The sequence below is a fragment of the Pelmatolapia mariae genome, linkage group LG7 (genome assembly GCF_036321145.2).
Source record: "Pelmatolapia mariae isolate MD_Pm_ZW linkage group LG7, Pm_UMD_F_2, whole genome shotgun sequence".
NCBI classification, from domain to species: domain Eukaryota; kingdom Metazoa; phylum Chordata; class Actinopteri; order Cichliformes; family Cichlidae; genus Pelmatolapia; species Pelmatolapia mariae.
The window spans coordinates 25367870-25382169 of NC_086233.1; the positions used below are offsets into that span (position 1 = coordinate 25367870).

At 37.4% G+C, this 14300-nt stretch overlaps 1 protein-coding gene across 1 annotated transcript; it reads left to right on the forward strand.

The window, feature by feature from the left end:
- The first annotated feature begins 900 nt into the window (after window positions 1-900).
- Window positions 901-12324, forward strand: nt5c2l1 (5'-nucleotidase, cytosolic II, like 1). The gene is made up of 18 exons (XM_063478651.1): window positions 901-1059; window positions 2135-2208; window positions 3857-3974; window positions 4095-4190; window positions 5383-5474; window positions 5596-5653; window positions 5745-5838; window positions 5931-5984; window positions 6060-6143; window positions 7120-7155; window positions 7241-7348; window positions 7430-7496; window positions 7606-7776; window positions 7853-7904; window positions 8413-8473; window positions 10109-10285; window positions 10374-10464; window positions 10556-12324. Exons 1-17 carry the CDS (start codon window positions 1001-1003, stop codon window positions 10461-10463), a joined length of 1491 nt encoding a protein of 496 aa, XP_063334721.1. The 5' UTR covers window positions 901-1000; the 3' UTR covers window position 10464; window positions 10556-12324.
- The last annotated feature ends 1976 nt before the right edge of the window (window positions 12325-14300 follow it).

The following is a 14300-nucleotide window of genomic DNA, read 5'->3' on the forward strand; positions in this document are numbered from 1 at the left end:
GTACACAAACCACAAATGTACAAAACATGAGTTTTACAAATAATATTTGCTACAAAACAAACCAAAAACCAAAAACTGCGAAGCTCAAGTTTGATGTAAGTTACTAAAAGGTGAAGAGATTTAAAAGCATATTTGAAAACGCATTTTCTTCTTATTTTTTTTAAAGGGGCAATGCAGTTTAACATATATGTTAAACATATGTAATATGGAGCATGAGATTGATGTGCGGCACATAGTATATAGCTGTTGCCTATTTCCAACACGTTTCCCTTGTTGGGCTTTTACATTCACAATGCATAAACAAAATGACAACATTCAGTTACGTAAAACCACCTGTGTGACACTATATATATGAATACAAAACTACGAAGACGTTAACAGTGTAAAAACGGGGAGAGGGAGACTGAAAGAGAAATTAAAATCATTTGCAAAGTATGAATCCTTGTATACAGTTTTTCTCTTCCTGGTGACCCTTAAGACTGCTTTGTGCATAAATGTGAGGATGAGGATGTGTTTCTGGGTGAAATTGGAGAGTATGTCTCCAAATTTGTTGCTGTTACTTTGAGCGCGTGCTGCTGATAACGCCTCTGCACATGACACGCAAACCAAATGATTCATAAATCAAATATACGAAATGTTTTGCTTTGATACATGCAGCGTGTACTTGAGCTGCTCGAGTCGCAGCGGGACTGACAGCCATCAGGAAACTCCCATTAATTACGCACACATGCAGCCCGTGCACATGTGTGTGCCTCTGATAACACAATCTACCCACTCAGCTCCGCAGCACCATGGGTGTCAATGCAAGGGGGCGACAGGCTGCGTGCGCGTGTCCCACGGCCGTTTACGTCATTAATGAGCACTTTGTCAAAAGGAGGGGTTTCAACATGTGCACAAAAACAGAGAAGACGCTCAGCGGCACGCCTACAAAGTTTTGGGTACATTTGAGAATTTAAATACCTCTTTGAAAAGAGGAGCTGCACATCAGCAGGTGTGGACCATGGAGGCAATGGACACAAGCATCTCCACCGAGGAGAAGAAGAGGCGCCTTGAACAAAAGTAAGTTCAACTGGGGTAATATTGCACACTAATATGTAAACTGCTGTTAATTGAAACACTTTTTAACCTAAAGATGAATTTACACGATCAGAATTTCTAAGGTTTTACAATATATTTTTTAAAAAAGAACAAACAAAAAAAGAAAAGAAAAGAAAAGTCGTCAGTTTCAGTTTTGCTCTTTCTTTACGTTATTACAGATCACAAGTTAATTGCGTATTTATACATCATAAGAATACTGTTGCTCATATAATAAGTTAGACAATGAATTGCAAAAGATAAATTTAAAAAATCCACTGGTACATTTCCACAACGTCCAGTGCTTTCTGACATCCTGACCTATTTCTGTATTCTGAAAGTTTGCACTCTAACCCTGTATGACTATTTGAATCATCAGCTTATTCAGCTGCTTCCTGTCAGTAAGTGCTCCTGCATCAGAAACACTCCCTCGCTGACAGCTTTTACTTTCTGGATGGAACTCAGGAGAAACACATTCACAGAACAAGAGCTTGCAGATTAATTATTTACAGCAACTCTATATGTATGAACTGTCAGGAAAGGTTGAGACTGGGCCATCCTGGTGCTGCAGACAGGCCTCGTTGCTCTGTGTGGTTAAAAAGTAGCATCTGGGGGCAAGTGATGTAGAAAATAAATGACAGTGTTAAAAATACATCATGATTATTTTTAATATATTGTTCAAAACCATGTTAAGTATTTGGCAGTCATTTCAAACATCTGTGATGACATTGGTTTTGATAACATCTTTAGCCTCCACCCAGCACCACCCCGACTCGAGGGACTTCAAGGGCAGGATAGGTTCAAACTAAGTATGCAAAGTCTCTGAATTTCTGTGGTGGAAAAGACAAATTAAATCATAGCTTCACACACTAAATGACTTCTGCCCCTTGAAGATTCATTTAATCCACATCTCATGGCAGACCTGATGTCAAAAAGCCAAGACGCAAACTGAACCTTAGGAAACCCATTCCGATAAATGAAAATATCAAATTGACCCTAGTGCATAAAAAATTAATTTCTATGACCCTGTGCCTTCAGCTGTGTTTCTGTTTGATCACAGGGTGTTTGTCAACAGAAGCCTGACGCTGGAAAATATTAAATGCTATGGCTTCGACATGGACTACACGCTAGCAAGTAAGTAAAAGCAAAAAAAAAGAAAAAAAGTTTCATCGTCCTTATTTATTCTATTTGACATTGAGTTGCTTACTGAGCAACATGACTGTGTCTAGCACAGAGAGTCATGGGATTATTATTTACCTACAAATCCTTAAGTTTGCAGTGTTGTGATTATGCCAGCTATACAATGTTTACATTTGATATACTTTCGCTGTGTTTTTGTGGCCAAGAACAGTACAGTTTATGTATAACTGTGTAATAACGTCATTTTTACTTTTACTTTAACTTGGTTGTTTAATTTATGTTTACTGCACACTTTAAAAAAATTGCCACCTATTAATCTATAGTATAATATATAGAGTGTATAATGGTCTAGATACAAACAGGATACCATGACTGAACTTTCTCTATTGATTATTCCTTCTCATTGTTCATGTTCAAATGCTGGAAATGTAAAACTAACATTTCTGTAAGTATGAGGTGTTTTGGGGGCACAAGAATAAATACAACAGCAAGTGAGGAATATGTCTAAGAAAAAATAATTGAAGTACTGCTTACAAGTACTCTAAACTCAAAATCTGCCTTGCAAAAACTCTAGCAGCCCACTGGACAAGTTTGGAAAATATTGAAAGTGGGCATAAATGTTGCTGCTTTAAATGTTTTTTCATAAATTTTAGAGTTTTTCCTACTGATAAAGACGTCCCGATGACCATTCATATAACACCAAAGTAACAGATGAACAATTAACTGTCAGAAACTGTCCTGTTTATTCACTTTCAATTTTTTTTTCATTTTTTACACAGACATACAAAATAAATAATTATTAGTTCCACTGTAATTAAAACATTTTAATTTTCTCTGAGTTAAGAAAAACTTTCTGTTTTATAATAACAGGACCGTCTGGGCACTGCACCACCAGAACACTTTTTGTAATTTTACACATTTAGTTTTTAGATTTCATGTCTTTCTATGTTATGTAGAAAAACTGAAATGTCCTCATATCTCAGAGATTGTGACTTTAAACTTCTTTACACTGATAGAAAGGGGAGTTTCACTGTTCCAGCACACTCAAGATCTAAGTGAGTGACTATATAAAACAATTTTGACCTAAAAAAACATTGAGGTAATAGTGACATTTTAGTTTATTTATTAGAAAATTAGTCCCCGCCAAGTTTTATGAAGTGTTTTTTTTTTTTAAATCTTCAAGTTAGGTGGTATTTCTTGCCATGTTAAACTTCCGAGACCGAGCTCTTGTTTGGGATGCCTTTTAAATTTCTCCAAACTATTTTGGTATACTTTTACCTGATAGCAATAAAAAATGTCAGGAAAAAAACTTACATAGTTGCTACTAGCTGTTTTACAGCATAAACCAATAAAGTCATTATTACTTAACAAAGGATAAAACCCTTGCCTGAGCAGAATGAAGTATAAGGTACTTAATCTATATTAGTTCATTTTTAAACTATATTTAGCTTATCATATTTTTTTACACTGTGTGTATAAAATATTTAATCACCCTGAAGATGCTACATGTTGTCTTCATTCATAATTTTGAACTCTCTGTGCTGAATTCTTCATTATAGTTTCTGACTTTCCTTTCAAACAAGCTGCACAACAGTGGATGATTGTGTATTCATGCTTTTGCTATGTGCATTTCTGCTTGCAGCGTATAAGTCTCCCGACTACGAGAGCTTGGGCTTTGAGCTGATAAGAGACAGGATGGTGTCCATTGGATACCCTCATGAGATTCTGCGCTACAAGTACGACCCCAGCTTCCCCACTCGGTTAGTTCCAAGTCTCTCTAACGATTTACACCACAATGAAGTAGCCAATCAATTCTTCTTATATTTTTTTTTTGTTCTGGTCAATTATTGATAAACCTTCTCCCTTTTTCTCCCCCTCAGTGGTTTAGTGGTTGACACTACATATGGGAACCTCCTGAAGGTGGATTCAAATGGGAATATTTTAGTCTGCAGTCATGGCTTTAAGTTCCTCAAAGGGTAAAGTCAGAAACAAGTGAATACAGTAAAAAAAATGTTTGCATAATCTATTTTGTACTGTTTGGTATGATAGAGATCATCAAGGTGAGGACAGGGAGAGAAAAAGAGACAGAAACATAAAGACTAAAACCCAAGCAAGGCTGGGCCAGTTGGATTCAACACAGCATATATATATATATATATATATATATATATATATATATATATATATATATATATATATATATATATATATATATATATATATATGAAGTAATAATATACACCTCTATATATACCACTAGAGTTAAATTTCAATTAAACAATCAAGCTGTGATTAACTTATAAACTTTCAGCTTTAATTCAAAAATTACATTACAGTAATTTTTATACACAGTCCCCTATTTTCTGTGACAGAGGGCTCACTGACAGTTTCATAGCCGGGTGAGGTCCTGGTCCAAGTGCATAACTATATTTGAAACTCTCAACAGGAGGTACAAAGAGCTGTCAGTGCAAGTGAAGAAGGCCATCATCAGACTGAAAATCCCAAATAAACTTCAGGGATGAAACGTAGCACTTGGTGACATCCATTCTTCTAGCCTTTTAAACTTCAGACAGTTACTGACTGCAAAGGATTTTTATTGAAGTATTATAAGCAATTCTTATATATAAAATAATTTTAATTTGTTCAATTACTGTTGAGCCTCTGAAAATGGGGGAATGTGTATGAACATGGCTGTAATTCCATAAAACTTGTTTTAAAAAAATCAAGTCAGCATAAAATTGTTAGATATTGACACAATGTCAACAAACAACATCAACATCAGTTATCTCACTTGTGTAATTAAGTCCCACCTTTTTGTTGTTGTTATAAAAAAGCAACATCAGGTTTCATTTTAAATATGAAAATGAGATATTACCTCACTGAACAAACACTGGTTTGCATTGATATCCAACAGACAAGGAAGAAAAAAAATCTCAAAATTGAGTAGTTTTGTTTTGGCCTTTATATTGTCTCACTGAAATGGCTGTCAACTTCTTCTTTTTTGCTTGTAAATCGCAGCAGTCAGTACAAGCAAGTGAGTTCAGAACTAAGAATTTACACAAACTAGATGTAAATTCACGCACGTTTGCAAAAATGTTTTGTTTCTCCGCAGCCAGTCAGTGCATCTGGGTTGTTAACATTGATTCATGTTATCATTTTGTGCCACAGTGAAGACATTCGCAAATACTACCCGAACATGTTCATCCAGAGAGACGACACCGATCGCTTTTACATCCTGAACACTCTCTTCAATCTTTCAGGTATAAAATCCTGCACTCTGCTATACTTTGTGTAAATTTTGTTTAGCGTCTTTGCTTTTCTACAATTTTTCAAATTTTCCTATGCATTATAAACAATTTACAATTTATATGCACCCTGCAGAGACTTATCTCTACGCCTGCCTGGTTGACTTCTTTACTGGATGTACCAGATACACAAAGTAAGTCACATATTTTATCCATATTATATTATACTATCATCCCACCAAGACTTGGAGAAATCCCTTCCATATCTGTGTTAAACTCTTCCAGCCTTCTGAAAGGTTTCCAGCACGGTGACTTGCTAATGTCGTACAGAAGCATGTTCCAGGATGTTCGAGATGCCGTGGACTACACTCATGATACGGTGAGTTCACAAAACCCGCCAAAGTGCAACATTAAACACAAAGAAAATGTGTGGACTTCTCAAAATTACAAAATGTTCAAAATGTTTTTTAGGGAACCTTGAAAGAATTAACTACCAAGAATTTGGAGAAATACATTGTCAGAGATGTGAGTAAACTGAAAAGATTATCAGTCTGAGTTTCTGTTAGCAGACTGAAACACTGAAAGTATAAACGTTTACAGCCAAACCTCCCTGTGCTCCTCACCCGGATCAAAGAGGTGGCCAAGGTTTTCCTCGCCACTAACAGTGACTACTACTACACCGAGGTGAGTGTGCCATGACTAAAACCTTCCAACTACAAAGGAAAATCAATGCCCCCATCATCAGCTACACCTTGCTATTACTAGGTTGGACCCCTTTTTCCTTCAGAATTGCCTCAATTCTTCGTGGCATAGATTCAACAAGGCTCAGAGATTTTGGTCCATATGAACATGTTAGCATCACACAGTTAATGCAGATGTGTTGGAATCTCCCATTCCATCACATCCCAAAGGTGCTCTATTGGATTGAGATACTGTTACTGTGGAGGACATTTGAGTACACTGAACTCATTGTCATGACACCAGTTTGAGATGATTTGAGCTTTGTGTCATAGTGCGCTATCTTGCTGGAAGCAGCCAACAGAAGATAGGCACACTGTGGTCATAAAGGAATGAACATGATCAGAAAATCATGTTTTCTTGGCAGCATAAGTGTACCAAGAAAACATCCCCCACACAATTACATCACCACCAGCAGGCTGAACAGTTGATATACGATATGATGTACCCACGCTTGTTTATGCCAAATTCTGAGTCTGAATGTTGAAGCCAAAATCAAGAAATCTCAGAACAGGCAATGTTCAATGATCTTTTGTCTAGTTTTGGTGGAAAATGTGTAAATTGTAGGCTCAGTTTCCTAACAGGAGAGCCACACTGTGTGGTCTTCTGCTACTGCAACCTATCTGCTTCAAGACTGCGTTCATTCAGATGCTCTTCTACATAGCTTTTTTGTAATGAGTGGTTGTTTGAGATACTGTTTCCTTTATGGCTCAAAGTAGTCTGGCTTCTCTGGGTTCTGGCACAGCTAAATGCACTGAGTTGCTGCCATGTGATTGGTTGATTAGATATTTGCATTAACAAGCAGTTGAATAGGTAGACCTAATGAAGCGGCCTGTTAATGTTTATGAGATCATTGTAAATGATAATTCTGCCTTATAAATCATTCTAACTGTATATTTTACACTTTACCTTCTTCATCAAGGTCATCATGACATACCTGCTGGAAAGTAATGTGAAGGTAAGGCATCTTCAACTGTGGTTGGACTTTTTGTCCTCTAAAGAGAATCATGAGAATGACATTTTTTAAAATTTTTTCCTTCCAGCCTGGAAGCCCCAAAAAGAGCTGGCGCTCGTATTTCGACCTTGTCGTTGTGGACACCAAAAAGCCGCTGTTCTTTGCAGAGGGGACTGTGCTGAGACAAGTGGACACGGTGTGAAAGAGTGTTTGAAGAGTTGCATCACAATGTTGAGCATCAACAGTTTCCAGTAATCTGTTTCATTTTTATACACAGAACACAGGAAAGCTTCGCATCGGGACATACACTGGTGACCTCCAGCATGGAACAGTCTACTCAGGAGGTGAGACAGCACTGAGTTTTCCTTCAAATTGGGCAAGAATATTTTGTCCTCATTAGTAAAGTTCAATTCTGTTCAGTTCAGCTGCTTAACTTGTGTTTTCTGGTTACAGGATCCTCAGACATTGTTTGTGATCTGCTGGGCGTCATAGGCAAGGACATCCTCTATGTCGGAGATCACATCTTTGGCGACATCCTGAAGTCTAAGAAGCGACAGGGCTGGAAGACTTTCCTGGTCGTCCCTGAGCTCACCAAAGAGCTGCAAGTGTGGGAGGAAAGGAAAAGTAAGAACAATGATCCACTCATTGTGTGCTGTTTTACTGTGGTGTCATGGTTTTGATGCAGTACTTGGTTTTTCAGATATCTTTGAGGAGCTCAAGTGTCTTGACCTCTACTTAGCTGAACTTAACAAGTGAGTCTATTTTTTGTTTCGGTATATTTCCTGTAGATATGTTTAGATTTGAAACGCACTCAGACCTGCAGTTTTTAGATCGGTGTGCCTTACCATTACTATAATTTAAAATAGTTAAACCCAATGAAATAATCAACATTTTCTCATAAGGTGCAGGGCTAGCAGGTGGAGCACAAGCACACACAAGCCCCAGTTTTGGAAAAAAATCCCATCTTGTGTCATGAATAGATGAGATAGACTAGCATTTTATTCAGTAACCATATGTAAGATATTAAAGAATGAACGGTCTCATATAATTTTTATTAATTCATGCATTTTACTGGAAATTAAACAAGTTTGTTGATGTTTTGCAGCTCTTGAGATTCCAAACAAGAGAACTCTTCGCTGCTTATTTACTCACTAACACTAATGCTGATAGACTAGCATTTGATTTTTCATTTCCTACATGTGACACAGTTAGATAAAGTGACATAGCACATGTTCATTTTTCTATATGTGTCTTTTGAAGGCACCCAGACACCACCAGTCAAGAGTATCGTGACATCGGTTCCATTCATATGAGAATGAAGGTGAGCTCTGCACACCACAACACAGTATTTTAAAGATTTCCACACCTTAGTTGTGGATGCGCGTAAAGTTCAATGCATTCATACAACCTACACTGTACCTTCAGCTGGTGTTAGAAATGCTTTTTTGGATTCAAATTCTGCCTCATTCTCTGTATGTTGAAAGCTCAAAGTCCTGCATGGGAGTTAAATTATCACCACCATGAAATAAATATGTCTCATATGTCCTGGGATATACCTGGAATACATTTTATGTCATTTTAAATGCATAAATGCACTTCTAAAATCTACCACTACGATAGCAATGCTTCACTATTGTAGCAGAAGAAAACACAAATGTGTCTGTGCAGCATAACTGTCGTTCAGCACCATTACAGTTCACTTCACCACTTTGACAGTGTTTCTATTCCTTCGCTCTACATATGGTTAAAACTACACTACAAGTATAGAGTAACTTTCCACAGTCACAGAGTTGCAGCACTAGTTGGCACAAGTCACCCATAGTGTTAAGCTTCACAGAATAAGTGTATTTTTAATAGTAAGTACAGGTGTTGGCATGTTAACAGTACGGAAGACATAAAATTGCCTTCGATGTTGAAATCATGTGCTGATTTGTATTTTATGGAAACTGTTCGGAGTCCGTTTACAATCCCCGATTACACTGACACGCCCAGTACCATAGACTGTATGAAAAAGATGGAACAGAGTCCACCAAAGGCTGTTCAAAAGTGGTAGTGAGGAGCAAAAGGTGAGTTTGGCTACAAAAAAAACCTGAGGATATAACTCATTCATGTGTCATACTAAAAGATACCCAATCTTTCCACAAACCAGGCCATAATTTACAAAAATCAACTATTCAGTAAGACTTAAAACTAATAACCAAGAGTGTTAACAATAAAAGTGTTTGCTGAGGTCATAAATCAAGTGAACAGGGGAGTCATTTTATAATAGACTTTTATACATTCTGACTTGTAGCCAGCTGGTGGTGATGCCCCCTGCTGGCCTTTGGAAAAAATACAGGTTTAAGGCACTTCAAAATTGGCTTTAGTTTTCAGACCCTGAGGTTGTGTCTAGCTTTCATATACAGTCTACTGCAAAAAGGACAGAATAAAAGAAAACAGTACAAAAAAGTTTATGGTTAAAATTAAGCTGTTTTTGAACAAGAAACTATCCCTGAATGAGCAAGAATGAGCATGCTCCTGGAATGTGTCTCTCATGCCAGAGACTTGAACTGTACACTGACACATTTCCTCTGTGGAAATTTACCATCCATGGACACTCATGGTGCAGCATGATTTCATCAGCAACTGCACTCTGCTATGAAAACTGTAGAAGGACAGTAACACTAATGACCGAGTAACAGATAATATCTGTGGTCTCCAAGACTGCAGGGAAACCTCTGCACGCTCCTGAGCGTAACACGAATCTCCTTAAATCAACACGTCAGAGGTAGATTATGACATTTGACTCCCTCTGTCTATAAGAAGTCTATTCCCAAAAAAGTAAACTTTCTTAGAATTAAATTGGACTAAGCAGGAAGTCAGATTGGTATATTCTCACTCATCAACATTTAAAATCTAGGACGTTCGATGTGATGTGTGCCATTAAGCCACTGCATTGTTTATTTTATACTTGCAGTTGCTGACTTACAGGATGGACATGTCATATGGCCAGATGGGCAGCCTCCTGCGCAGCGGCTCCAGGCAGACGCTGTTCGCCAGCCAGCTCATGCGCTATGCAGATCTGTACTCTTCCTCCTGCCTGAATCTGATGCATTACCCCGTCAATTACCTCTTCATGGCTCCTCCAGTCCTGGTCAGCCCTCTTCTTTGGTCAAACATCACAGAAAGGAGATGTTTGTCTCTTTCATCATTTATCCTGAGAGTCTTTTTTTCTCTCTCAGATGCCCCACGAGGTTGTTTCTGAGGCATCTCCAGACTTTGTGTCATCGCCGCTTACTCTCAACAGCTATCCTCTCACAAACAAAAACTGAGGTAACAGATCTTTATGATAAACTATATTTCTGCTCTACATGTGTTCATGTTAAAAAGTTCATGAGTAGTTCATTTGTTTCTTCCATTGCAGTGACGGCAGAGTCAGACTCAGGGATGAAGAGGCTACAGAGTAATGTGCATCTTCTTGTCATTAACATTTCACACACTGAAGACGGCTGCTTGTACCCGTGCACACATGAAGGGTTTATTGTAAACCTAAGGTGCACACATTAGCATGAAATTAACTTACTGCTCCACATGCAGAATGTGACTTTTGGAAAACTCAAACACGCTGACAGTTTAGGATTTCAAACAGAAACAGACTAAGTGTTTTTACTTCTAGTTTTAAAGGTTATGTAATGGTTTATTTTTAAAAAATGTTCAACAAAAGGAGCTTTACTCCATAATCCGTTGAATTGGTTCAAGAAAACATTCATAAAATCAGTTTTTATTGTTTTCAGTGAAGTAAAGCTCCTAAATAAGCATATAAATCAGTTTTGTCTAAGAGAGAGAAATAATATTCAGAATGGCTTTTTTTGTAGTTTTTTTAGTTGCAATGACAGTTTTTAGATGTGATTTTTCACACAAAAATATAAGTATTATTATTTTAAAGCTCAGAAACAGATCGTTTAAACTAGGAGGCAAAATCTTAAAAATATAGCAATATAGCATACTTTAGGAAAAATAACGTGTAGTTAAAGATTTTACTTTCCGCATTAAATGTTTTGTCCAGTGGGTGGCGCCTGATCACCTCTGCAGCCCACCTGAGGATTGATTCTTGTGTGGTTGAATGAGTTTATTTTTATACCCACAACAAACATATTAAATAGTTTTATCTGCTTAAACAAATATTTAATCTTCCAAAAAGCTCTCATCACTTTTATACCAGAAACATTTATCTCACAGCTGTTGCAGAAGCTCGTCTTGATCGTTAAACTTAAATAAGTTACATTTATTTTGAATACATCAAAGCAGAAGCAGATGTTAATATCAGGAGCCTCCATCCGGGTATGCATTCATCATGGAGAGCACTAACATAAACAGATGTGATGCAATCCATGAGCAAACACCTAAACACACTCACAAATATGTGTGGCTCTGCAGGACACAGGGCACCTGAACATTTAGCATTTGTTCTCCTTCTGTATCTCAGGAACACACACGCACACACACACACACACTTTCTCTCCGTTGTTACTGTAGGATTTCAGCGCTCATGCGTGATTGCGGATGAATTTTCTATCAGAGTGTCACGATGGTGAAAATGGTGAAATCCTGTACCATCAGTGACACTTCACTCTGGAGCCAAACTTCAGCTTCACAGTGATGTGCTGATCGTGTTATTTTATTTATTTATTTATTATTTAATTTATTAACTACTTAGAGCATTAGTAAAGATGATGGAATCTCCTGTGTGAGGAGATTAAATGTGAATCTAACTTAATCTAAAGTCATCAGTGTTTTAAAAATATTTCAAACTTTCAGCTGCTTCAAGATTAACACAGTTGAACTTTTTTGCGTTTTTTCGCTGCTTGCTTCAGATTGTTTTCAGATAAGCCACGAGAGGTAAATCCAATGCTCAGTTTTCAATCCCTCCTCCTCCTCCTTGTCAAAACAGGCACATAAACATTTCCTCGATGATTTCACTTCTTGTATCGGGGCTATTTTGGTTTATTTGGATTTCTGCCTGCCCATTGTCTGTTGGTCACCCGTGTTTATTGTTGCTGTTTCTTGAGTCATTGTGTTCGCTTTGTCCTGTTGTATTTTCTCACCTGCACAAATCAGCTCATTGCTTCTGTTTAATCTGCTTTTGAATGAATGCATTTTGTGAGAATAAACCACACTCGGCGTCCGCTGCTATTTGATGTTCAGTGAAACTAAAGCAGGCTCTGATGATCAGTTTGTCGCTGTGGTAAATTTTCATTTCATCATTAATTATTTATCGCATCAGCACATAACGAGCATTTTGTGATTGTGTCAGATTCACTAGTTGCCTCTGCACTACAGCGCCTGTCCTTTGGATGGCATTAAACTGCCTCTCTGCAGCAGGGATGAATCTTTGAAGAGGGTTAAATGATGAGAACGGTCAGCACATCAGCAGAGAGGCTGTGCATCTTCATTTATCTCTCGGCAAAGAAAAGAGCCGAGAGAAACGACAAGTTTGCTTTTCTTTGCAAATGTACCAGCTCCCATTTTTAATTTGAAAATAAAGCATTGCTTCCTGTTTCAAATATTTTGAAAGTTGCTGAAATACAGAAGAGATTATATAAAATAGGAAACTTGTTCCCTGCCTAATATACAATAATTTCCTTTTTAGACTTGTCCAAAAATCAGACTAACATACAAATCTACCCTATGCATCACACAATAGCCACCATACCGCTCTCTGATGGAAGAACTGTGAATCATAACTGTTTGTCTTTAAAATAATGTAGCGTCTGATCACTCCTTTAATAGCCTAACTGCTTAAATAGAGGAGGAAGAGGAGTGCCATCAGGATCCAAAATAGGGCCGTGACATTAATAGAGTTTCACACCAGCATTATTTTTGGCAAACAAAATTCACAGCAATGATTTTTATCATGATATTAAAGGAGAATTTGAAACACAAGTAGCCATAATACTGTTGGTGAAATCCATTAAAACGCGTATATGTTCTCTGTTTTGGGGGGAAATGAATGTGACTCAAAATCCAAGTGCACAAACATGGTGAAAGAGTCTGTGGTTATGAATTTCTAAAAGCATATAATGGGGACAATTATGCAAATATTTTACAATATATGCAACATGTGTATTACTGCCACAGTTTAGATGTATTTTATCATCAGTCAGGGTTAACGTGGCACCCCGGCTGAACGATGACAGCATGTCTGCTCTCCAGAGAGCTCATCACACCGTCGAAGCATCCAGAACCTGCTGTTTGATTTAAACACAGTGGCTAATGTGCTTTTGGTTGGAGGCCTTTCTGAACTGTTTGTTGCATTTATTAGAACGTGAAAAATGTCACCACACTGAATGGCTTTGCAAAGTGTGAAAATACCAAAGAAATCGTTAATAATTCCAGTTATTTGCTTTGTTATGCAGCGAAAACAGCATCACTGCACGTGAGTGAAAATGAATGGAATGCCAAAGTGGTTTTAGATCTGAGCCTAGAAATAAGATACTATTGTTCACAACAAACTAAAAAAAATCATATTTTATTTCTTGTTCATCATCTACTTTGCAAATGGAAGGTTCAGTGAATATAAACATTTAAAAATAAATTGTGCTTATTTACACTAAAACAAATGGAAAGTCTTGGAGGTGTAATTTGAAAGTTACTGGTGGTTTTTACTGCTCCGGCCCACTTACAGTCAAACTGGGCTGTATAAGGCCCATGAAGTCAGATGAGTTTGACCCCCTAATGTTTGCCATATGAATTTCAAACCTAATGATTTTCACTTGGTTGATCCTTTCCCTTTGCTGTGTCATTGTTTGTGTTTGCATTTACAAACATTTTTCGTCACTGCATGTGAAGCTCTGAGTGTTTTCCCCGTCTTCCATTTGACTGGATAGTCTACACCAAGTGAAATTTAAACCCAAATATATGCTTTTATTTTTTCCACGAAACAATAACACCGATACGGTTCACACGTACTCACAATAGTTGATTATTTAAGGCAGGATTTTTGCTATCTTTGTAAACTTTCTAGTTTCCTCTCAAATTAAAAATGGAGTTCTGTAAGTTTTGCAAAAAAAATCAAAATCAAAAAAATGTTTTTAATAAATGCAACACAATTTTGCAACAAGATCCAGAGCGAAAATCTGTTTGTGCATCAAAACTGTCGGAGCTGTGAG